This window comes from Oncorhynchus masou, chromosome 33 (genome assembly GCF_036934945.1).
Source record: "Oncorhynchus masou masou isolate Uvic2021 chromosome 33, UVic_Omas_1.1, whole genome shotgun sequence".
NCBI classification, from domain to species: domain Eukaryota; kingdom Metazoa; phylum Chordata; class Actinopteri; order Salmoniformes; family Salmonidae; genus Oncorhynchus; species Oncorhynchus masou.
The window spans coordinates 28,694,757-28,721,163 of NC_088244.1; the positions used below are offsets into that span (position 1 = coordinate 28,694,757).

The 26,407-nt window shown below is 40.7% G+C and overlaps 1 protein-coding gene across 6 annotated transcripts; it reads left to right on the top strand.

The window, feature by feature from the left end:
- The first annotated feature begins 3,173 nt into the window (after positions 1-3,173).
- Positions 3,174-26,366, top strand: LOC135528190 (E3 ubiquitin-protein ligase Itchy-like). Of its 6 annotated transcripts, none has more exons than XM_064957098.1 (25): positions 3,174-3,332; positions 4,174-4,273; positions 8,643-8,729; positions 9,078-9,219; positions 10,332-10,456; positions 15,065-15,202; positions 15,348-15,390; positions 15,501-15,703; positions 15,890-16,100; positions 16,413-16,508; positions 16,664-16,847; positions 17,590-17,659; positions 17,782-17,866; positions 18,091-18,219; positions 18,822-18,894; positions 19,084-19,155; positions 19,232-19,320; positions 23,440-23,599; positions 23,712-23,845; positions 24,020-24,160; positions 24,235-24,355; positions 24,482-24,586; positions 24,711-24,807; positions 24,912-24,984; positions 25,069-26,366. In XM_064957098.1, the coding sequence occupies exons 3-25, from the start codon at positions 8,660-8,662 to the stop codon at positions 25,166-25,168; spliced, it is 2,661 nt and encodes an 886-aa protein (XP_064813170.1). In that variant the 5' UTR covers positions 3,174-3,332; positions 4,174-4,273; positions 8,643-8,659; the 3' UTR covers positions 25,169-26,366. The 6 variants fall into 6 exon arrangements, with proteins under 6 accessions (XP_064813170.1, XP_064813174.1, XP_064813175.1 ...); XM_064957102.1 differs by having other exon boundaries at positions 15,893-16,100; XM_064957103.1 differs by having other exon boundaries at positions 15,546-15,703.
- Positions 26,367-26,407: the final 41 nt, after the last annotated feature.

Sequence of the window (26,407 nt, forward strand, 5' to 3'; positions counted from 1 at the left end):
TTATACTTCAGTATTCCATAGTAACATCTGACAAAAATATCTAAAGACACTGAAGCAGCAAACTTTGTGAAAATTAATATTTGTCATTCTCAAAACTTCTGGCCACGACTGTAGATATATTGAAGCAACATCTCAAGACATCAGTCAGGAAGTTAAAGCTTGGTCGCAAATGGATCTTCCAAATGGGCAATGACCCCAAGCATACTTCCAAAGTTGTGGCAAAATAGATTAAGGACAACAAAGTCAAGGTATTGGAGTGACCATCACAAAGCCCTGACCTCAACCCTATAGACAATTTGTGGGCAGAACTGAAAAAGCGTGTGTGAGCAAGGAGGCCTACAAACCTGACTCAGTTACACCAGCTCTGTCAGGGGGAATGGGCTACAATTCACGCAACTTATTGTGGGAAGCTAGTGGAAGGCTCCCCAAAACGTTTGACCCAAGTTAAGCCATTTAAAGGCAATGCTACCAAATACTAATTGAGTGTATGTAAACTTCTGACCAACTGGGAATGTGATGAAAGAAATAAAAGCTACTATTATTCTGACATTTCACATTCTTAAAATAAAGTGGTGATCCTAACTGACCTAAGACAGGGTATTTTTACGAGGATTAAATGTCAGGAATTGTGAAAAACTGAGTTTAAATGTATTTGGCTAAGGTGCATGTAAACTTCAGACTTCAACTGTGTACATATAGATAGATAGATTAAAAACAGAAGGAGCCTTTATTAGATCTGTGAAAAAAATGACTCGGGGAGGGAGAACAAAATTCATGCTATTTCTTTAGACTTGAGACATGTCACTCTACAAATAACACTATCCACGAGTTAAACATTAGTGGTGTTATTTGAGATGACCAAAAATTAATCTCTAAATACTGTAGCAATTTTTACAGAAAATTGTATTGCTCTACGTACTCTCAGGAATCCACAGATATGTTTCTTGACTCACTGAATAATGTTCACTCTATCAGTGATAGTGAATCTAAACAGTGTGATGAACCCATCCAAATTGAAGAGATTATAGAGTCTATCAAACATCTAAAGAACAATAAAAGGATAGCTTCATATCATTTTTTTTATTTTTCTAAAGCATTTGACACAGTAGATCATCAGTTCTTCTTCCACTCCCTTGAGACTTGGCTTTGGGGATTTTTTCTGTAAGGCTATTAAGACTCTCTATACAAATGGTAACAGCTCTATCAAACTGAAACAAGTCACCTCACATAGATTTGAGTGAGGACAACCTTGTCTAATTCTTCTCTATCTCTCCGTATCTGTTTTTTTAATCACCCAACTTCTTACAAATTCTTTAAATAATAGTCCTGTACAGGGTATTTCCATAGCTGGTAAAAACAATATTATAAGCCAGCTTGTGGACGATACTACACTTTTTCTGAAAGACCAAATTCCCATATTGATCAATGTGATACAATCCTTTTCCAAAGCATCTGGTCTCATGTCTGTCAAAGATTGTGTGACACCTTCATATTATGGTATTTCAGTGAAATAAGAACTTACATATTTATGCATAACCATTACAAAGGATCAGAAGTCTAGAGGATTACTAAATTTTAACCCTCTTATTAAAAAACCCCAGAAGAAGCTAAATCAATGGCTTCAGAGGGACTTATCTTTAAAAGGAAGAATCCTTTGACACTTGTATGGTGGTCTGAGGTTTCTGGACTTTACTACCGTCAATAATACTTTTAAGATCAATTGGATAAAACAATTCCTAAGAAGACCCACTTCTGTGTGGAATTTTATTCCTCAAAATTTCTTCTCTACTTTTGGTGACCTTAACTTCATGTTGGTTTGCAATTATAATATTGACAAAGTTCCAGTGAAACTCGGCTGGTTTTCTTGTCATGGTCCTTAATTTATAAGCATACTTTTTCTCCACACAGATATTATATATGGAATAATCGGGATATGTTGTATAAAAATGCTTCTTTATTTTTAGAATATGGGTTCCGAAATAATATCCTATTGATGAGCCAACTTGTAAATGCAGTTTTTCAAAAACTTAGTTATAAGGAATTCTTATCACTTTACAAGATCCCTCTAACACTTAAAGATTTTGCAATTGTTTTAGATGCCATTCCCTCAGTTGTTGCTTTATTATTCAGGAGCGTGTCAAGACCTGACCCTCCGAACCTACCTTCCATTAACCCTATTGACTGATTTTTTTATTTTGGTCCATTCAACAACAGAGCGATACGAACCTTGTTTCAATAGGATGTTGTATCTAAACCTTATGTCATGCCTTATTGGAATGGATTTATTGATAATACGTATTTCTATGTAATTAATTTCATTCAACTTTTGGCCGAAATGTAATATTCACAAATGTAAATTTACAAACAAAACACCACATTTTCTTACAAAAAGAAATGTAACTATATTTTAAGACAATCAAATACTCAACTACTAACAAAAAAGCTGTTTGAATGATAAGTGTGTCCCTTGAGGTCCTTGTGTACTGTGAAATTGTACCCCCTAGCCCAATTGCCCTTTGTATATCATGTTTATATACTTCTGTTCCCCCATGTACTTTCTGAATTGATTTGTTGTTAATTTAAAAATAATAAAAACATTTTTTTGAGGAGATGGGAACTCCATTGGAATCGCATAAATGCCACGTTCTATATACTATACTAGTTGGTTCTTGAACATTTCAGACTTTCTGATTTGTTTAACGCGGCACGTGGATAACTAATTACAAGCAGTTATGAAGTCGGAGTCGGACATTTCCACATATTCCAGTTCCGACTGACACTTGAATGCGACATAACTCCCATTGTGTTACCCATGCGTTGTCGTTGGGACGCGAGGTGCATTTTGGGATGGGAGTCAATTGGGCGCTAGTTGAAAAACCCAACATCAGCATGAATAACGTGAACAACATGTACAACATTACAAATGTTTTCCCAAATGTGAGATAATGAACTTGTTTTCTGTAATATCGTATAGCTTTGAAGTCGTGACATTACGTGGTGTCGAGGAAAATAGGCAGGTTTCTCGACTCATACCTTGACTTTCAGAAGGGATTGCCTGACGATTATCGTAGCAACCGAGTGACGCTACGTGACACCGTAAACGCGATTGGTCGACAGTCTTTCCGGGTGGCGCGTTGTACGTTTCTAATCATTTCTCGCTGGTTTTTATGTCCTCCTCGAATAGAGATGGTTTTGGTCACGTGAGACGATTACGAAGATGGTGGAAGTTTCTTTCTTGAAGTGAAGCCGCAAAAGAACCCACAACAGACAGGGATATTGCGGAAAGTTGCCTGTAACGTCACGTCTTGAACTTCTTCTGCTCTAGGATTCGGGTAAGCGAAAGGACTGTGGTGGAAAGTTATCAACCACAATATTTTGCAAACTCACTCTTCCACTGGGCTAGCCAAGCCATGACACGAGCTAGCTAGCTTTTTTTGCGATCAGTTGCCAGATGACATTTAACACGTAAACAATAACACCGTTTCAAATATATTGAATACAAGCTCTGCATCCCGGAGTTGAATGCAGCTTATGTAAATAACATTTAGTTAGTAATCAGATTTTGGAGTTTCAAGGTTGTCATTTCACTCATTTTGAAACCGAGCTAGCTACTCAGCTAGCTAAGCTAACGTTAGCCTCCTTCCTTGTCAATCAAACAGGTCGCCACTAAGCCTTTTGCCAATGTCATGCGCCTGACGATAACGTCAAATCCTAACGATGGCAAACTAAATGCAGCCATTATTATCTGTGTTTATACTATCCAGCCCTAATATTGTTATTGAGTAAGATGCAGTTGGGTATCTCTTGCTGTCATCTGGTCACATTTGTGTAAATAACGGCATACTCTGTCATTTCACCAGCCTTACCTTTCCACTTTGTTTTGTGAGCTGAGGGGTGGGGCTGGGTAAATGTAGTTAACCTCTCACAAATGCACTGTGTGTTATGATGGGTAAGACAGTAGTATTAAGTTCATAGAGTATTTATAAGTAAATTTCTTCAAGATTCAGAGCTCTTCCTTTTGTAATGTTCTCTGTAACCATTCCATGTTTTTAAACAACGGTTAAACATGCCTGCGTGTATATCAGTAGATTTTTGTCCGTTTTGTGGTAAGTGTAATAATAGCATATTTTATTCACTTTTGATTAGTTTATGGAATATCTGACACTTTCACAGAAACACAGTCATTGGCTGATGGTGAATCTTCCTTGTCTCATCTGATGAGCTCCTGACTTGTTGTGAGTCATTTAGCTGGCTTGCAAAGCAGTCCATCACTGTGAGTAACACACAGATCCTTTCTCTGTAGGCCACAGAATCAGTACTGATAAATTATTAACTCTGGGTACAGTCAAAGTGAAAGTTTATCCAGAGCTCTTTCTCTCATTTGCACAGGGGAGGTAGGCGGGGGAACATACATTATGCAGAAGCACAGTGAAGTTACCACAAAGCATGAAAGAAGACTAGGCTATGCTTCCTGGTGCTATTTTCACCCGTTTAATATTCTCTTGTGGCATTTTCCAGAGAGCAAGCATGATTATACAGTGCAGTCAGAAAGTATTCAGACCCCTTGACTTTTTTGATATTTGGTTATGTTGCAGCCTTATTCTTACATGGATTCAATCATTTTTTCCCCTCATGAATATTAGAGGTCGACCGATTAATCGGTCGATTTATTAGGGCTGATTTTCAAGTTTTCATAACAATCAGCATTTTTAGACACTGATTATGGCTGATTACATTGCACTCCACGAGGAGACTGTGTGGCAGGCTGACTACCTGTTATACGAATGCAGCAAGGAGCCAAGGTAAGGTGCTAGCTAGCATTAAACGTCTCTTGTAAAAAAAAAAAAAACTATCAATCTTAATAAATCCTGTTGTGACTCTAGGGGCAGTATTTTCATTTTTTGGGGAAAAACGTTCCCGTTTTAAACAGGATATTTTGTCAGGACAAGATGCTAGAATATGCATATAATTGACAGCTTTGGATAGAAAACACTAACGTTTCCAAAACTGTAAAGATATTGTCTGTGAGTATAACAGAACTGATGTTGCAGGCAAAAGCCTGAGAAAAATCCAATCCGGAAGTGCCCCATATTTTGAAAGCGCTGCGTTCCAATGAGTCCCTATTGAGCTGTGAATGTGCTATCAACCAGCTTACGCTTTCTACGTATTCCCCAAGGTGTCTACAGCATTGTGACGTAGTTTTACACATTTATGTTGGAGAATAGCCGTAGGCGGCGACATTGCGTAAGTGGTCACCTGATGGCTCCCAGGGTGACTCTCGCGTAAAATACAGAGTTAGCCATTACTCCAATCGGTCCTACTGAAAAACTAATTCTCCTGATGGATATATTATTGAATAGATATTTGAAAAACACCTTGAGGATCGATTATAAACAACGTTTGGCATGTTTCTGTTGACATTATGGAGCTAATTTTGAATATTTTTCGCCGTTTTCGTGACTGCAATTTCCGGGTGATTTCTCAGCAAAACGTGAAGGACAAACGGAGCTATTTCGCCTAGAAAAATAATATTTTGGGAAAAAATGAACTTTGGCTATCTACCTGGGAGTCTCGTGAGTGAAAACATCCGAAGTTCATCAAAGGTAAACGATTTAATTTGATTGCTTTTCTGATTTTCGTGACAAGGTTGCCTGCTGCTAGCAAGACAGACTAGCATAGCATTATATCGAAAAACGTACACAAATGCTTGTCTAGCTTTGGCTGTAAAGCATATTTTGAAAATCTGAGATGACAGGGTGATTAACAAAAGGCTAAGCTGTGTTCCAATGTATTTCACTTGTGATTTCCATGAATAGGAAGATTTTTTAGGAAGATTTATGTCCGTTGCGTTATGCTAATTAGTGTCAGGCGACGATTACGCTCCCGGACCCGGAATGGGGAGTCACAAGAAGTTTTAACATAATCACAACTTAACTACACATGTTGATAAATTACTAGTTTATCTAGCTTGTCCTGTGTTGCGTATAATTGATGCGGTGCCTGTTAATTTATTGTTTAATCACAGCCTACTTCGCCAAACGGGTGATTTAACAAGGCCATTCGTGAAGAAAGCACTCTCATTGCACCAATGTGTACCTAACCATAAACACGAATGCCTTTCATAAAATCAATACACAAGTATATATATTTTTAAACCTGCATATTTATTTAGTATTGCCTGCTAACATAAATTTCTTTTAACTAAGGAAATTGTGTTACTTCTCTTGCGTTCTGTGCAAGTAGAGTCAGGGTATATGCAGCCTGGCTCGTTGCGAACTGTGTGAAGACCATTTCTTCCTAACTAAGACCATAATTAATTTGCCAGAATTGTACATAATTATGACATAACATTGAAGGTTGTGCAATGTAACAGCAATATTTAGACTTAGGGATGCCACCCGTTAGATAAAATACAGCACGGTTCCGTATTTCACTGAAAGAATAAATGTAATGTTTTCGAAATTATAGTTTCCGGATTTGACCATATTAATGACCTAAGGGTCGTATTTCTGTGTGATATTATATTATAATTAAGTCTGATTTGATAGAGCAGTCTGACTGAGCGATGGTTGGCAGCAGCAGACTCGTAAGCATTCATTCAAACAGCACTTTTCTGCGTTTGTTTCAAGCATTGCGCTGTTTATGTCTTCAAGTTTATCAACTCCTGAGATTAGCCTGGCACAACTAAATTACCTAATAGAACATCCAACAGTCAAAGGCATATGAAATACAAATGGTATAGAGAGAAATAGTCCTATAATAACTACAACCTAAAACTTCTTACCTGGGAATATTGAAGACACATGTTAAAAGGAACCCCCAGCTTTGATATGTTCTGAGCAAGGAACTTAAACATGAGCTTTTTTACATGGCACATATTGCACTTTTACTTTCTTCTCCAACACTTTGTTTTTGTGTTATTTAAACCAAATTGAACATGTTTCATTATTTATTTGAGACTAAATTAATTTTATTGCTGTATTATATGAAGTTAAAATAAGTGTTCATTCAGTATTGTTGTAATTGTCATTATTACAAATATATATATATATATTTGGTACTCCAATAATCGGTATCGGCGTTGAAAAATCATAATCGGTCAACCTCTAATACATATACACACAATACCCTATAATGACAAAGCAAAAACAGGTTTTTAGACATTTGAGAATTTTGTACTCAGTACTTTGTTGAAGCACCTTTGGCAGCGATTACAGCCTTGAGTCTGTTTGGGTATGACGCTACAAGCTTGACACATGCTTCACCGTAGGGATGGTACCAAGTATTCTCCAGACGTGATGCTTGGCATTCAGGTCCGGGTTCAATCTTGGTTTCATCAGACCAGAGAATCTTGTTTCTCATGGTCTGACAGTCCTTTAGGTGACGTTTGCCAACTCCAAGCGGGCTGTCATGTGCCTTTTACTGAGGAGTGGCATCCCTCTGGCCACTCTACCATAAAGGCCTGATTTGTTGACATGCTGCAGAGATGGTTGTCCTTCTGGAAGGTTTTCCCATTTTCACAGAGGAATTCTGGAGCTCTGTAAGTGACCATCAGGTTCTTGGTCACCTCCCTGACCAAGGCTCTTCTCCCCCGATTGCTCAGTTTTGCTGTGGGGCCAGCTCTCGGAAGAGTCATGGTGGTTAAAAACTTCCTTTTAAAATTGATGGAGAACATGTTCTTGGGGACCTTAAATGCTGCAAACATTTTTCAGTACCTTCCCCAGATCTGTGCCTTGACAATCCTCTCGGAGCTCTACCGACAATTCCTTCAACCTCATGGCTTGGTTTTTGCTCTATCATGCACTGTCAACTGTTGGACCTTTTTATATAAACAGATGTGTGCCTTTCCAAATCACTTGAATTTACCACAGGTGTTCTCCAATCAAGTTGTAGAAGCATCTCAAAGATGATCAGTGGAAGAGGGATGCACCTGAGCTCAATTTCTAGTCTCATAGCAAAGGGTGTGAATACTTATGTAAATAAGGTGTTTTTGTTATTTTAATAAGTTTGCAAACATAAAAACAATCACTTTTTATTATGGGGTATTGTGTGTAGATTGGGGGGTCATTTTAGAATAAGGCTATAACTTAACAAAATGTGGAAAGGGGATGTGGTCTGAATACTTTTCGAATGCACTGTAGATGTCAATAGGTGTAAGTAAACCCAGACTGCAGAGTTATTTGTTGTTAGGAATCAGAGTATCGATCACACATCTAGGTACTGTTTTGTATATTAATTATTTATTCATCCGTTTTTCTTTTTTCTTAACTCAGCTGGATAAGTTGGACACCCAGACTCTGACCTTGTAGCGAGGACTAGTTGGCTAATGCCTGGTACAAGCATAATCTTTTATGCTTTATAGCAATATCATGTTATTACCATTCAAAAGAGGTCAATGTGTTTTAGTCGCTGGGTGGTTATCTAATGTAATGCTGACCATGATATTTTATGTTCTTGTTACATTACACCTGTAAAGATTAGATAGCCCTCTGTCTATAACATTGTAAAGCATTTGTCACAATGCATTGAACAAAAATATAATTTCTAGAAGTAAGGATGGAAAGGCTATGACTTGCATTGTATGGAATGTGCTTTGAGCCTTTGAATGAATGGTTTACTGAATGTGTGTTTGTTTGTTGCAGGTAGCCAGCCCTATGTCATGGCCTCCAGCGTTGCTAAACCAGGCCCTGGGAATGGCTACCCCATGAAGGCACAACTGCAAATTACGGGTTTGTTCATGATCTCTGTCATTTTCATAATATGTAGTCTATGTCGTGTCATATTTTGGATTTCTTCAGAATGGAAATTAAAGGTGACATTTGGAGAATTAGGATGCACGTAATAGTGTCTGATTTTATATTTACCTTTTTTATTATGGTTTTGAAGTCTGTTGCATAGCCATGTTTTGTATTGTAGTATAAGGTTTAGTCCTTAGTAAATAGTTTTTCAGGGTGTGGACTGTTTATTTTGTCTACACTCATAAAAACAGAATAGACCCGAAGTACTATCAAACTAACTCCTACCAGACTGTCTAACTTCTAGCTCTGCCCTAATTGACACTTTTTACATCTCCTCAGTGCTGTCAGCAAAACTGAAAGAAAACAGGAAGAATTGGTTTGGCCCCAGTCCATATGTTGAAGTGGCCGTTGATGGACAGTCCAAAAAGACAGAGAAATGCAACAACACCCACAGTCCCAAATGGAAGCAGCCGCTCACAGTGTAAGTTGTCGTTGTGTTTTTGATGACAGTCAGTGTTGAGAACAACTTCTTAATTTGAGTACAAATTCTTTACACAAGTGGCAAGTGTACAGGGTTTACTGAGGATCCACTCATGATATACAGGTAACTGCCAAAATAAAGGAAACACCAACAAAGTGACTTAATAGGATGTTTGGCACAACAAGCCAGAACAGCTTCAATGCACCTCGACATAAATTCTACAAGTGTCTGGAACTCTATTGGAGGAATGCCACACCATTCTTCCATGAGAAATTCCATCATTTGGTGTTTTGTTGATGGTGGTGGAAAACAGTGTCTCGGGCACCGATCCAGAATCTCCCGTAAGTGTTCAATTGGGTTGAGATCTGGTGACTGGCATATGGTTTGCATCATTTTCATTTTCATCAAACCATTCAGTGATCACTCGTGCCCTGTGGATGTCAGCTCCTGGGGACGTACCAATGGTTGTCAAAATAATGGCCTGTCCAGCATTTTAGACATGACCCTAAGCATGATGGGACGTTCATTGCTTAATTAACTCAGGAAGCAACTGCTTTCAATATACTTTGTGTTCCTCATTTACTCAAGTGTTTACATTATTTTGGCAGTTACCTCTAGTAGTTGCAAGTGCCAACACATCCACATAATCAATCCCTTCATTATATAGTTCTGGACTCTTACTCTTCTGGCCCTTCTTAATTTAGAGTGGGCCACTCTTCTGTTTCAGTATGGCTTGGTGTGGTGTATTCAGAGCAGTCATACTATGGTGTAGGAAGCTGATGGGCTTCCACAACTGTATTTTCCTGCAAGAATTCAGGATCTAACTAGCAGCTGTTAGAGTAGGCATGGACACTTGCTTCTAGTCTCCCCGCTAACTCTGTTGAAACATTTCTTCAAATGGAATAATAATCATAATAGTAATATGTTCAGCCTTTATAGCGCTATTCATTACATAAAGAATCTGTGCTTTAAGGCAACAAAAAATACAAGAAATGTAGAAAAATAACACAGACGATCATCTTAGACGCTTTCATATATTGCCTCTCACCTACAATATCTGCTATATTTAGTGATTTAACTGTCATTCATTGTCTCTTTCATCTTGTCAATAGAATTGTCACTCCTTTTAGCAAGCTAATCTTCCGAGTATGGAGTCACCAGACCTTGAAGTCGGACATATTGTTAGGCATGGCAGCTCTCGAGGTCAGCGAAACACTCAAAGCCAACGACATGAAAAGTGAGTGCCTTCCTTGTATCATGTTATGCATACCTTGCTTGGTTATGTGATGAAGGCCTGTACTGTGTCTGTGTGCTAGTTATCTCTCTCACACACGGCACAGGCACCACTTTCCCCTCATAAAGAGTCAATTCAGTCCACTGCCAATTTTCAAATCAAAGGTTATTGGTCACATACACATGGTTAGCAGATGGTATTGCGAGTGTAGCAAAATGCTTGTGCTTATAGTTCCGACAGTGCAGTAATATCTAACAAGTAATCTAACAATTCCCCCAACAACTTCGTAATACACACAAATCTAAAGTGGTGAATGAGAATATGTACATATAGCTACAGTGGGGCAAAAAAGTATTTAGTCAGCCACCAATTGTGCATGTTCTCCCACTTAAAAAGATGAGAGGCCTGTAATTTTCATCATAGGTACACTTCAACTATGAAAAAATCCAGAAAATCACATTGTAGGATTTTTAATGAATTTATTTGCAAATTATGGTGGAAAATAAGTATTTGGTCAATAACAAAAGTTCATCTCAATACTTTGTTATATACCCTTTGTTGGCAATGACAGAGCTCAAATGTTTTCTGTAAGTCTTCACAAGGTTTTCACACACTGTTGCTGGTATTTTGGCCCATTTCTCCATGCAGATCTCCTCTAGAGCAGTGATGTTTTGGGGCTGTTGCTGGGCAACACGGACTTTCAACCCCCTCCAAAGATTTTCTATGAGGTTGAGATCTGGAGACTGGCTAGGCCACTCCAGGACCTTGAAATGCTTCTTACGAAGCCAGTCCTTCGTTGCCCGGGCGGTGTGTTTGGGATCATTGTCATGCTGAAAGACCCAGCCACGTTTCATCTTCAATGCCCTTGCTGATGGAAGGAGGTTTTCACTCAAAATGTCACGATACATGGCCCCATTCGTTCCTTTACACAGATCAGTTGTCCTGGTCCTTTTGCAAAAAAAACAGCCCCAAAGCATGATGTTTCCACCCCCATGCTTCACAGTAGGTATGGTGTTCTTTGGATGCTTCTCAGCATTCTTTGTCCTCCAAACACGACGAGTTGAGTTTTTACCAAAAAGTTCTATTTTGGTTTCATCTGATCATATGACATTCTCCCAATCTTCTTCTGGATCATCCAAATGCTCTCTAGCAAACTTCAGACGGGCCTGGACATGTACTGACTTAAGCAGGGGGACACGTCTGGCACTGCAGGATTTGAGTCCCTGGCGGCGTAGTGTATTACTGATGGTAGGCTTTTTTACTTTGGTCCCAGCTCTCTGCAGGTCATTCACTAAGTCAAATCAAAATCAAATCAAATTTATTTATATAGCCCTTTGTACATCAGCTGATATCTTAAAGTGCTGTACAGAAACCCAGCCTAAAACCCCAAACAGCAAGCAATGCAGGTGTAGAAGCACGTGGTTCTGGGATTTCTGCTCACCGTTCTTTTGATCATTTTGACCTCACGGGGTGAGATCTTGCGTGGAGCCCCAGATCGAGGGAGATTATCAGTGGTCTTGTATGTCTTCCATTTCCTAATAATTGCTCCCACAGTTGATTTCTTCAAACCAAGCTGCTTACCTATTGCAGATTCAGTCTTCCCAGCCTGGTGCAGGTCTACAATTTTGTTTCTGGTGTCCTTTGACAGCTCTTTGGTCTTGGCCATAGTGGAGTTTGGAGTGTGACGGTTTGAGGTTGTGGACAGGTGTCTTTTATACTGATAACAAGTTCAAACAGGTGCCATTAATACAGGTAACGAGTGGAGGACAGAGGAGCCTCTTAAAGAAGAAGTTACAGATCTGTGAGAGCCAGAAATCTTGCTTGTTTGTAGGTGACCAAATACTTATTTTCCACCATAATTTGCAAATAAATTCATAAAAAATCCTACAATGTGATTTTCTGGATTTTTTTCCTTCTCATTTTGTCTGTCATAGTTGAAGTGTACCTATGATGAAAATTACAGGCCTCTCATCTTTTTAAGTGGGAGAACTTGCACAATTGGTGGCTGACTAAATACTTTTTTGCCCCACTGTATATCGATGAACGATGGCCGAGCGACATAGGCAAGGTGCAATGCATGGTATAAAATACAGTATATACAGTGGGGATAACAAGTATTTGATACACTGCCGATTTAGCAGGTTTTCCTACTTACAAAGCATGTGGAGGTCTAATTTTTTTATCATAGGTACACTTCAACTGTGAGAGACGGAATCTAAAACAAATCCAGAAAATTACATTGTATGATTTTTAAGTAATTAATTTGCGTTTTATTGCATGACATAAGTATTTGATACATCAGAAAAGTATAACTTAATATTTGGTACAGAAACCTTTGTTTGCAATTACAGAGATCATACGTTTCCTGTAGTTCTTGACCAGGTTTGCACACACTGCAGCAGGGATTTTGGCCCACTCCTCCATACAGACCTTCTCCAGATCCTTCAGGTTTCGGGGCTGTCGCTGGGCAATACGGACTTTCAGCTCCCTCCAAAGATTTTCTATTGGGTTCAGGTCTGGAGACTGGCTAGGCCACTCCAGGACCTTGAGATGCTTCTTACGGAGCCACACCTTAGTTGCCCTGGCTGTGTGTTTTGGGTCGTTGTCATGCTGGAAGACCCAGCCACGACCCATCTTCAATGCTCTTACTGAGGGAAGGAGGTTGTTGGCCAAGATCTCGCGATACATGGCCCCATCCATCCTCCCCTCCAATACGGTGCAGTCGTCCTGTCCCCTTTGCAGAAAAGCATCCCCAAAGAATGTTTCCACCTCCATGCTTCATGTTTGGGATGATGTTCTTGAGATTGTACTCATCCTTCTTCTTCCTCCAAACACGGCGAGTGGAGTTGAGACAGAAATAGAGCTTTTTGGTCTAATCAGACCACATGACCTTCTCCCATTCCTCCTCTGGATCATCTAGAAGTTCATTGGCAAACTTCAGAAGGGCCTGGACATGCGCTGGCTTGAGCAGGGGGACATTGCGTGCGCTGCAGAATTTTAATCCATGACAGCGTAGTGTGTTACTAATGGTTTTCTTTGAGACTGTGATCCCAGCTCTCTTCAGGTCATTGACCAGGTCCTGCCGTGTAGTTCTGGGCTGATCCCTCACCTTCCTCATGATCATTGATGCCCCACGAGGTGAGATCTTGCATGGAGCGCCCAGACCGAGGGTGATTGACCTTCATCTTGAACTTCTTCCATTTTTGAATAATTGCGCCAACAGTTGTTGCCTTCTCATCAAGCTGCTTGCCTATTGTCCTGTAGCCCATCCCTGCCTTGTGCAGGTCTACAATTTTATCCCTGATGTCCTTACACAGCTCTCTGGTCTTGGCCATTGTGGAGAGGTTGGAGTCTGTTTGATTGAGTGTGTGGACAGTTGTCTTTTATACAGGTAATGAGTCCAAACAGGTGCAGTTAATACAGTTAATGAGTGGAGAACAGGAGGGTTTCTTAAAGAAAAACTTACAGGTCTGTGAGAGCCGGAATTCTTACTGGTTGGGCGGTGATCAAATACTTATGTCATGCAATAAAATGCAAATTAATTACTTAAAAATTATACAATGTGATTTTCTAGATTTTTGTTTTAGATTCCGTCTCATAGTTGAAGTGTACCTATGATACAAATTACAGACCTCTACATGCTTTGTAAGTAGGAAACACTGCCGATTTTGCAGGTTATCAAATTCTTGTTCTCCCCACTGTACATGTGATTTGAGTAATGTAAGATTAGTAAACATTAAGTGCAATTATTTAAAGTGGCATTGTTTAAAGTGATTAGTGATCCATTTATTAAATTGGCCATTGATTGGGTCTCAATGTAGGCAGCAGTCTCTTGAGTTAGTGATGGCTGTTTAGCGGTCTGATGGTCTTGAGATAGAGCTGTTTTTCAGTCTCTTGGTCCCAGCTTTGATGCACCTGTACTGACCTGGCCTTCTGGATTTGGGTGGACCATTTCAGTTTGTCTGTGATGTGTACGCCGAGGAACTTAAAACTTTCCAGCTTCTCCAATGCTATCCCTTCGATGTGGATAGGGGGGTGCTCCCTCTGCTGTTTCCTGAAGTCCACGATCATCTCCTTTGTTTTGTTGACGTTGAGTGTGAGGTTATTTTCTTGACACCACACTCTGAGTGCCCTCGCCTTCTCCCTGAAGGCTGTCTCGTCGTTGTTGGTAATCAAGTCCTTATTTTCTAAACACATTTAAGCCAAACCAGATAGGAAATATCACATCACTCTCCTATTTTGATGATCGGTAAATAATGGTAACTTTGGTTTGAAATAGAGTAATTATCCTATCTTAAGTCTGTATATTTGCTAACAGAACTCCTGTCTCCTCTGTTTTGATTCTCTCTCCATTACTTTTTCCATCCACTAGTTTGTTGAAGGTATATTTGAAAAGGTGATAACAGAGAGAAACATTGGTCATAGTCTTTGTGGTGCACTATCCATGCAGTACTGTCCCTCATGTCCCAAACTCGTTCGAGTCCTGGTGTAAAGTGGCAGATAAGGATGATTCAAAGGGCTGATAACGGCTTTTGACAGGCGAGGAGCTGAGTGGAAGGAGGGCTTTTGTTACATAACCAATGCTTTTGTTCCATGTCTTTTCCCCCCCAGTCTCTGAGGTGGTGCAGACGCTGCAGCTGAGTGCAGACAGAGACCAGACCGATGTCGTGGGGGACCTGTCTGTCTGTCTGGATGGCATGCAAGTGGACCCAGAGATGTTTGCTTCTGCTGCTGAGGCTAACACCCAAAGTGAGTCAGCTCTGTGCGATGTTAGCCACAGTGTTATCTGTATTGATTTGTAGGGAGAGTTAGGGTTTTCCCATCCTGCCCAGAAAACAAGCTCCACCTTCCCCTCAGTACATCCAGTTCCCAACTCTGTGTTTCTGGATCTCAGGTACATCGAATGGGGAATCGCAACAAAACGGGGATGATGTGAAGTAAGCATATAATTTATTCATGGTTACTGTGGTAATGATACTCTTGCTTATATGTGTATATTGACACTGTCTTGTCAGTGCTCCAAAGTTAATAGTTGATATTGTGGCAGGCGGAGTAGAGACAGCTCTCCTTTTGTGGATGTTTTGGAGCACAGAGCTTCCCCAAATGGTTGTGCGGTCGCAGTGAATGGCACAGGGTCTTGCAAAGGGTCTCCTGCTCTGTCAGCAGGGGGCTCCAGGGGTAATCCTCTACGCCCCCCCAGGCCCTCCCGACCCCCTCCACCCACCCCGCGCAGACCAACCTCCTCTCCAGGTGAGGCGGTCAAACTCATAACCCATCTTCAGACCAACAGCAATGCTCCTGGGGATTTATTGGTATAATATTTAGCTTTATATGTCTACTATTAAAGTGTTTGTCAGATAATGGCAGAAAATGACACTAGGTGGTTTTGTTTTCTCAAACTTACTCCATTTTCTTTTCTCATTCACTGGTTCACAGCAGCATCCTCTAATGGATCCATTCCAACTGAAGAAAGCGATGGCCCCAGCTCAGATACCCCAGTCAGTACACCTGCACCTGCAGTACCAGACCCCAACGCCCCACCTCCTACACACGACCAGAGCCAAGCAATAGCAGCCAGCCAAGCAGACAGTGTGACCCCAGGCCCCCCCAGAGCCCCCGCTGTCGCCGCAGGCCCATTGCCTCCTGGGTAAGGGTCAAACCGTCCATGGTGATCTGGCAGGCAGAAACACTGTTAATCGGTTTGTGCGGTCAATACAACTCCACCCTCAGGATCATCTTCCTGTTATGCTTTGTTAAACTTAAGAGATTAGAATGTGGCTTTGGCTGTTGTCATGACTGCAATGACCTGTTGTTATTGCTCCTGGGTTACGTGGTCTCATCACTTTTATAATTAAGCCCTACCCTACCTGCCGTGACTTGAATTTTTTAATTTTGTAGTTGGCTGACTGATGTTGTAATAAATGTTTTAATTTTCTTTGAATCACATATTCCTGTGAAGATGGGAGCAGAGGGTGGATCAGAACGGAAGGCTGTATTTCGTAGATCATGTGGAAAAGAGGACGGCGTGGGAGCGTCCTGAGCCTCTACCTTCTGGGTAACTCCCCCTTTACATATCCTGTGTCTCTTTCCAATCCATGTATTTACACCAGTTCACAAGACAAGCAGAGAATAGTGTGTCTGTTCCTAGAGGATACTAAATGCCAAAGCTCTTTATATAGACTCCCCTGTTCCTCTTTGCCCTGTATGTAGGTGGGAGCGGCGAGTGGACCCCATGGGCAGGGTCTACTTTGTAGACCACATCACCAGAACTACCACATGGCAACGGCCCACTATGGAGACGGTGCGGAACTATGAACAGTGGCAGCACCAACGCAACCAGCTACAGGGTGCCATGCAGCAGTTCAACCAGCGCTTCATATTTGGAGTGAATGGGGTAAGTGGGAACTCTGACTGGTCAAACCAAGTGCTCAGCTCTTTCAATAACAGTACTGAACCGATGTGAAACACTCAACAGGTGATGAGTTTAATGGGATACTTTGAGATTTTGGCAATGAGGCCCTTTAATTCCCCAGAGTCAGATGAACTCGTGGATACAATTTTTATGTCCAGTATGAAGGAAGTAAGAGTTTCGCAAGCCAATGCTAACTAGCATTAGTGCAATGACGAAGTCTATGGGTATCCAAAGACTTCCAGTCATTGTGCTAACCACCTCAGTCAGCTGCTATTTGCACTGTGTGAAATGATAATGCCATCAAATGGATTGGGTAATTACAGGAAGTCTATTTGGAACAAAGGAACTAGAGGGACACGTTACCTCACCCCTCGCTTCATTTAGCTAGCTGGCAAGCCATACAGAGCTGTTGTAGGAAAAATATATTATAACTCTGAAATGTAATTCATTGGGCCTTAGTGTAGTGCCCACACCATATTTTATAGTATTTGGGTGTCAGCCTTATCAGCTTCTCTCTAAGATGGTCCATGCAGTTAACCTAGCAGTTAGAGAGTTTGACAATATAATCAGCTTTATTAAAAAATGTTGCTTCTCTTAACTCTGTTTTACATATTGGGCTGTAAACAGTTTATCCTTTTTCAGTTGGGGATATTTAACCACTCTTAATCAGTTGATTTTTAACTTTGTTTGGTAATTATTATCTTTCTTCTCTTGTGCACTGAAGCTCCAGGATCAGGTTCCAGCCACTGAGAATAAGCAGTTTGATCCCCTGGGCCCGCTGCCACATGGATGGGGTAAGATCTCACTACCTCACATCTCACATGAAAAGGTCACAGATGAATCTGTTTTCTAGACTTTTGAATGAATTTGAGGATTGTACTTAAACTGTTCTGTTTCATCCCATCTACATTCTCAGAGAAAAGAACTGACAGCACCGGGAGAGTGTACTTTGTTCAACACACCACACGGACTACACAGTGGGAGGACCCTCGCACTCAGGGGTGAGAAGTTAATCTGTACTACTCTTAGTACAGATGTATCCTAACAGCTACTTTTAACGTCAGTGGGTGCTAGCCTGTAACACCTAGAACAGTGTAAGATTAGCACGGCCCCTGGATCTAGTACCCTACACATGCCCATACACTGGAATTGTGTAAATTCAGACATTGTGCAAATCTGTATCCTACTTTATGTCCCTGTTTTATGTTGACACTCTCTCCCTCAGGCTGCTGAATGAGAAGCCTCTTCCAGAGGGCTGGGAGATGAGGTTTACAGTCGACGGCATCCCATACTTTGTGGACCACAACAGGAGAGCCACTACGTACATCGACCCTCGTACTGGAAAATCTTCACTGTACGTACCAACTTTACAGTCACTTATCAAAGCATTGGACTACCTCTCTGACTAAGCATAATTTTAGTCTAAAATTTGACTCTATGTAGCAAACACGGGTCTGTTTCCTAGGCACTAGTTTGACTCCAGTAATGGAACTGTTGCTAATAATAACGCTTTCTTTCTGTACCCAAAACGTCAAATTAGGATGACTAATATGGGCTGAACAGATAATGTACTGTCTGTGTATCTTTCAGTATTCTAATGAGCCACACCTGAGTGATGATATTGGTGTACTGTCAACATGACTGCTCTCTGTTTAACAGTGACTATGCTCTGGCTGTGCTTTATTCCCCAACTAACAGGAATAACCTGTGGTGCCTTTCACAGGAATGCTGTTTCAGTCGTCTCACCTGTAACCTGCTTTGGCTTAAACGTTTATCATTATCAGTTTAGTCTGTGCAGAGTAGTGAAAACAACATTTTCTGACTGTCTATGGTTTGACATTATTGTATAGTTCTAATACACAATAGTAAAAGCCAAGTAATCTGACAAAGTTGATTCAGTATTTGGTCCATGATGCGTGACTGAATGTGCCTTTTCCTTCCCTCTATCTGCAACAGTGAAAATGGGCCCCAGATAACTTATGTTCGAGACTTTAAAGCCAAAGTCCAGTACTTCAGATTCTGGTGCCAGGTAGGTCTCATGCCTTCTGAGTTTGAGTGGTTAAACAGTGACATTGTTTTTATGGTCAACAGAACAACATGAATTCCAATGCACAGTGACATAATTAAATGAACAATGACCTGCTATTTTTGTTGGCACGTGTGTGTGTGGGGGGGGGTCACATGCTTCAAAATCACATGATTTCCTCTTCTTGTCCAGCAATTGTCAATGCCTCAGCACATCAAGATCACTGTCACCCGCAAAACCCTGTTTGAGGACTCGTTCCAACAAGTGAGTAAACATCCTCCCAAATGAGCATGTTGACACTGACCTATGTTGTCCATATTAATTTGACTCTCCATTGTAGATAATGAGCTTCAATGCACAGGACCTCCGCAGGAGACTATGGATCATATTCCCTGGGGAAGAAGGTCTTGATTATGGAGGGGTGGCAAGGTAAAGTTATAATGTACTCTTTTCAAGTGCTCCCATGCAGTTATTGCACCCCAATAAATAATAAGTCATTCAGTGGCGTTCTGTGTCGTTTAAGATTAGGTCAGGACATTGTTTTTTATTTTTTTATGAGCATGACCTTATTTCTATTACAGCATATTGGATGACTGCCTCATTAATTTTCCATTCACCCAGTTCAAAGTAACAGTGATAGGTTTAGGCTACTACATGATACTAGAATTTTCCTTATACCCATCATGAGGTTGCTATAACCTAGCCTACGAAATCAAGTTTACAACGTCGGTGCACCGGTAGAGAGACAAACTGGAGTAATCATGGTGACGGTGATTGCCAAGCAAATAACTGATAGTCACATGGTAATTGACCGTTACATAAACACATTTAGTATCTCCTGGCTTCCACACACAGCCTACAAGCCACTGATGCAGATATTAGGTGCATCTTCATTATAAAAGTCAAATGAATCCATGATATATAGCCTACTACACATTTACAATAAATCCATTATTTATTTTGGAAGGGTCTACAGAAACATGATATGAAGAAAATGTAGTCTATTTCAGAGGAACAGAATAGCATACTCTTGAGTTGTCCTTATGTTAGGCCCTGATCTGGCTATGCCATATGGCTGTGGGTTTCATTACTTCATTTGGCAGGCAAGATTTTCTTAGAATTCTGTGGCTTTATTTTATAGTATGAAGAATACAATTGAACAAAGAGGAATAAAATATAAATATTTTCGCCAAATGATTTGAGGGAGTACACACGGCTATTCTGTGTTGAGTGGTTAACAAAGAAACAGGTCCTCCCATATGCTTCATTTAGAGTTACTTAATAATGCCTTGAATTTCCCGGCGGCATCCGCTTTGTGTGGACATAGTGCCACACAAAGCCAGTGGCTGTTGTGCCCTTGGGCTGAATATTATAATTCCTTTCTCCCGGCTGCGTGTGCCGAAGCACCTCTCACTCGTATGGCTCTCTCAGATACTGTCGCTTAATTGTTATTAGCCAATGCCGTCATGTGGTTGGGTCTTTCTCACAGGCTACAAGTGAAGATGGACATATTGGGGACGCAACTGCGTACGTCCTTATCCAATTCCGAGGCGCATATTTAAGATATTGGAAGAACTGTCCACACTGTTCAACAAGATGAGTAGGCCTAACGAACAGCAGAAGCACTAGCCTATGTCGGTCTACTGTCCCCTATAGCACGGAAGATGACCTATTCTGTGCGAGACATAAATATTCCAAACATAGTTCCGAAATTAATACAACCACTAGCATCCCAAAAACTTTTTCAAGCAAATGAGGCAGACAGAATCGATCAGAATGTTTAACTTGTCGATAAACTATTAGTTTATTTCTTCACATTTTAAGCACAACAATGCGCACATGGCAGTAAGCTATAGGTGTCAATGTTCCAAAATACAATCAGTTAGCGGGAAAACGCCATTCTCAAAAGTGACTGCAAATGCAATTATGCCGTTATTATTATTATTATTATTATTATAAAAGTGCATTTCTATGGGGGAAATTATCTTCTCCAAACTTGAAACTCACAAACTGTGTGTGTATGCCAGTTAGGCTCTACACCCATTGTAAAGCGGATGAATGTGTTTAATTTTAAGAAGTTACTTGGCCACTTTGTGATGCAAACCATATCAAAACATATAAGCTATGGGCTAGGCTACAAGAGGTGTGCAACTATGATTTGAAAAGGTTTGCGCTGTTTCTTTCCTTACTGCACACAAGCTGGGCATCATTCACAAGTGATCGGCTAATATTGTCACCCATCAGACTATTCCTGTTTAGTCTTGTCTTTACATATATTATTTAGTATATGTGTGAAATATGTTTTAATTTAGAATGGATCATTATCATGCACCTGTCTAGAAACAGGCAGGGTTCATTTTCATGCCTGGCAGGTGGGCTATAATCCTGTTGTAAAGAGAAGCAATGTGCTTAATATTAGGACAGTTGAGAAATAAATATAGTAGGCCTAGCCTATAGAGAGCTGATGGGATCTTCCTCTTTTTAAGAGGCCATCACAATTCTCACGCAAATGCATAGCCTATAGAAATGTTGTGCAACATGAGCTCATAGGCTCTCATGAAGTGTTTGATTACATTTGTGAAAAATGTTCATTGATGTCAGATTGATTAGAGACAATAGAGTGCTGAGTACCAGGCAGTTAGCAAGTTTGGTAGGCTACTAATGACCATCAGAGCTTGGAGAAGCCTAATTAACGTGACTAAAAAGTCACGTGGAATATGACTGCTGTCATGACTTGTGACCGCTGGTGTGGCAGTAATATGGTCACCGTAACAGCCCAAATCCATCCACTTTTTGTTCCGTTTGCTTCTTTTAAGAAATGTTTTGAAACAGAATTGGCAGAATGAATACACCCGATCACCAGCACCTACAGTTCCCTTTCATAGCAGCCATTAAAACATTTTCCCTTCACTTGTGGAATTCAGTGCACAACACTAGCTGTCTGTCACCAGGCAAAAAAAATAACTCTCCAAGCCAAACCTTCATACAATAACTGTTACACACAACCTACATCGACGTCACCATATTTGCTGTCAACATAGTTCTAGTAGTTAATGTGTTTGTACACATGGACCCGGATTGTGGATTTACTATCACGCAGTAGTGTACATACAGCAAGCAGTTTTGCAGTTACACCGGCGGGCTCCAGTGGCAATACATTTACAGTATAAAACCGAAAGCTTACCTTGAATTGAAGTGTTGGATAGCCTTAGCCAGCTAGCTAACATGAATACCATTCCTTTCTGTTTGAGTTAGGTTGTTGAGTAGGCAAAATTAGCTGCATTAGCTAGCGTAAGTGAAAGTGCAACTAAAATAACATATTACAAAATATCTCTGCTGTTTCTCCCCAACTTAAGAAATTAATTTGTTCAAAACTGTTCCACTATTCTTTTTTTTTTGTCCACATGTTATGTGCTTCAGTGCTAGCTAGCTGTAGCTTATGCTTTCAGTACTAGATTAATTCTCTGATCCTTTGATTAGATGGACATGTCAGTTCATGCTGCAAGAGTTCTGATAGGTTGGAGGATGTCCTCTGGAAGTTGTCATAGTTACTGTGTAAGTCTATAGGACGGGGGTGAGAACAATGAGACTCTTAGGTTTTGTATTGAAATCAATGTAGCCAGGGGTAGCACCGGCTAAACCATGGTGCTACCCTACTGCTGTTGAGGCTACTGTAGACCATTGCAAAACTGTGTTTTAATCAGTTATGTGGTGACGTGAATATATTTATTATAGTTTTTGTCTAGAAAATAACTTCAAGCTGCAATGTGTAACTTGTTGGGCAACCTGACAAAATTCACATAGAAGTGTTAGTTATAGATCTATAATTCTAATTGAAAACATGTCTAAGAATTTCTAAGTCGCTCTGGATAAGAGCGTCTGCTAAATGACTTAAATGTAAATGTAAGAAGCTGTAGATCTGTTCTGTGTGCTATTTCTATGCTTCCTGTTTTGAAGGTTTGTTTTTGCATCTTTTGGTTTTGTACACCAGCTGAAAATACAACATTTTTGGTTATGGAAAAGATATTTTACAGCTGTTTAATTATTCTCTACATCAGGGGTACTCAACTCTTACCCTACGAGGTCCAGAGGTGCTGGATTTCTGTTCTACGTGATCATTAATTGCACACACCTGGTATCCCAGGTCTAAATCAGTCCCTGATTAGAGGGGAACAATGAGAGTTGAGTTTGAAAGCTCTACACTATACTTGTTTTGTCACACAAACTGAGACTAAGTCAACTTTTTAAGGAATTTACCAGAAAATGGCGGAGCGATTTCTGCATAGTGCATCTTTGTTTCACTTTTTTAATGAAATGGTCCTCCTCAGAGGAGCCGCCACCAAAGTTATTGAAGTGATGACGGAACCTTCTGTGCCCCCTGGTCTAAGGTTCAGCTACTTTAATTACCTTTTAAAACATCCTAGATAAGCGTTTGTCTACACGTTGATATTTGAGCCAGTTATGAATTGTGGTGTTAATTGGATCCTTGCAGAGAGGTTTTGTATTGTGATGAGTGTTATGAACTATTATATATTTCTCTCTTTGTAGGGAGTGGTTCTTCCTGCTGTCTCACGAGGTGCTGAATCCCATGTATTGCCTGTTTGAGTATGCTGGGAAGGACAACTACTGCCTACAGATCAACCCTGCCTCCTACATCAACCCTGATCACCTTAAGTACTTCAAATTCATCGGACGCTTCATCGCCATGGTGATTATTTTTAGTCACTGTTTTTCAACTGCAGTGTGACATTTGCGAGTGTAAAGAATTGCTGATGCAGTTCTGCATTTTTAAATGTTAACCTCCTGATCTCTTTTCGCAGGCTCTTTTCCACGGGAAGTTCATTGACACGGGCTTTTCGCTACCGTTCTACAAGCGCATGCTGAACAAGCCATGGGCACTGAAAGATCTAGAGTCAATTGACCCAGAATTCTACAATTCTCTCATCTGGATTAAGTGAGTCTGAGGAAGCTGTACTAAAATTAACTTTGGTTGTAGTAAATATTGTTTTTTAATGTTTTGGTGGCTGTGATGAACACACTTAACTTCATGGCCCCATTTTTCTTGATAACATGAGTTTTACATTTTGGGCCACTGATACGTGTCTTTGTCATCTGTTGTGCACTTCAGGGAGAATGACATTGAGGAGTGTGGCCTGGAGATGTACTTCTCTGTGGACAAAGAGATTCTGGGTGAAATCACCACTCATGAGCTCAAGCCGGACGGAGGAGAGGTCCTGGTCACTGAGGAGAACAAGGAGGAGTATATCAGGTCTGTCTCAACATATGCCCCCCCTCCCCTCCCCTCTTGGTCTGTGGTGCCTTGATCGTCTGTGTTTCTCCAAGGCTTGTAGCAGAGTGGAGGTTGTCCAGAGGTGTGGAGGAGCAGACCCAGGCCTTCTTTGAGGGCTTCAACGAGGTCCTCCCACAGCAGTACCTGCAGTACTTTGATGCTAAAGAACTTGAGGTACGAGTCTTAGTTTGGCACACTTATTTACACCAGGTTCACCATATTCACTCTGGTAAAGATGACAGCTGTTGTTCCAACTCACATGTACCAGTGAGCCAATTGTTACTTGTCAACTTCCTGCAGGTCATGCTGTGTGGGATGCAGGAGATCGACCTGGCAGACTGGCAGAGGAACACCATCTACAGACACTATGCACGCAGCAGCAAGCAGGTCCTCTGGTTCTGGCAGGTCAGTGTTACACATCTCTCCTCACCAGTGCTACAGTCAGGTGCCACATCTCCTCAGTATCATTACATTCGTGCAGCAAAGAACATCTATGAACATACTGTACCCTCTTGGACTTGCCTTCCAGCTCATCAAAGAGATGGACAATGAGAAGCGGATGAGGCTCCTCCAGTTCGTTACAGGCACCTGTCGGCTTCCTGTCGGAGGCTTTGCAGACCTATTGGGTAAGGAATTTAACCTGTAAGGGTAAAAGTTCATGAAATATAACATTTTGCCATTTCTACCTCGTAAGTAGATGGGTTAGTGACTTACATCTTTGGATTTGTAGGGAGCAATGGCCCGCAGAAGTTCTGCATCGAGAAGGTGGGAAAGGAGAACTGGCTACCCAGAAGTCACACCTGGTGAGTACTGTATGGAAGAGTCAAAACAGAGTAAAGGCTTCACTCGACAGATAACTAACCTGCCTCTATTTTCCCCTTCTCTAGCTTCAATCGATTGGATCTGCCTCCTTACAAAAGCTACGAGCAGCTGAAGGAGAAATTGATGTTTGCGATTGAAGAGACTGAGGGCTTTGGGCAGGAGTGATCCAGCAACGGATCAATAGACAGAGGAGTGTGGTCTTCGTTTGTCAGGGAGCCTCTTGAAGACCAGTGTGTTTTTGTGTGTGCTTGCCAGTGTTTCCCCTATATGCATTTAGCAGTGGCGCACCAACGCTACCTCCTGCATTTTTTACATTTTTTTTTTATGTGGCTGTATAGATGTATGCCCCAAGAAGACCCCATTCACCGCCAACCCTCCAAACTCTGCCACCTCTGCTGAAACAAATCCTAGGGGAAACACTGCGTGCTGTTGAAGGAGAGAACTTGCTCTAAAATACTGGAAGAATATTTGAGGGTATCGATCCACAACAGTAAGCTGCTCCCTTCTCTCAGAATGTCCCCCACATCATGCATGAATGCTGGAAAACCACCATCAATAACATATGGGACAGGGATATCAGAAGCATCGGTCCCATCATCCTTTGATTGACCCACCACTATTTCTGACAATCCCAACACTGACTGAGGAAAATGAAGACCTCTGATCAGGCAAAGGCCAGATCCAGAAGTTGCACTGCACATGCTTCAAAATAGAACAGTCCTTCTGTTCAAAGCTCCTTAGCATTTATCTGTGAATCAATAAAATATTGCAAGGGACAATATTGGCCCCTATATTTATGGTACAATAATCTACTATGGCCCTAGTTTTATAGGGCATTGTGACATGATCAACATTTTAAGTAATTCTGAAATGTTTGTCTGGAATATTGCCTTGATGTCTTCGGTGATATGAGATTTAACCACATTGGAGACTAGATATACATGTAGCTTTTAATAGTCTGGGAGATTTTTAAGCATATGAACTTATCGATTTTTATAGCAATGGGAGATGTTTTTCTGGCTGTGGCAAAGGCATGGGAATACATCTTTTGTTCCCTGGAAGATTATGAATGGAAATCCCAGGGAAGTAAATGTGTAAATTTGTTGCATTGCAAATAAAAAGCCAGCCCCTTTTGTGTCTCCAGATGTATCGTAACTGTTATCCCTGTATATGAAACCATGTTGTAAATTGTTAATAACGAATTTCCTTTTATAAAAAGGGGTTTATGGTGAAATGCTGTTTTGATTTATGTACAAACGATAAATGTTCCAATCATGTAGAGCTTAACTGCTTAAAGTCATGGCTATCCATTTTGAATAGATGCAGCTTAATTTATTCAATAAACATCAAGTGCATGCCTCAAGATTCATACATTACATAAAATGTTAGACAAAATAGAATTAG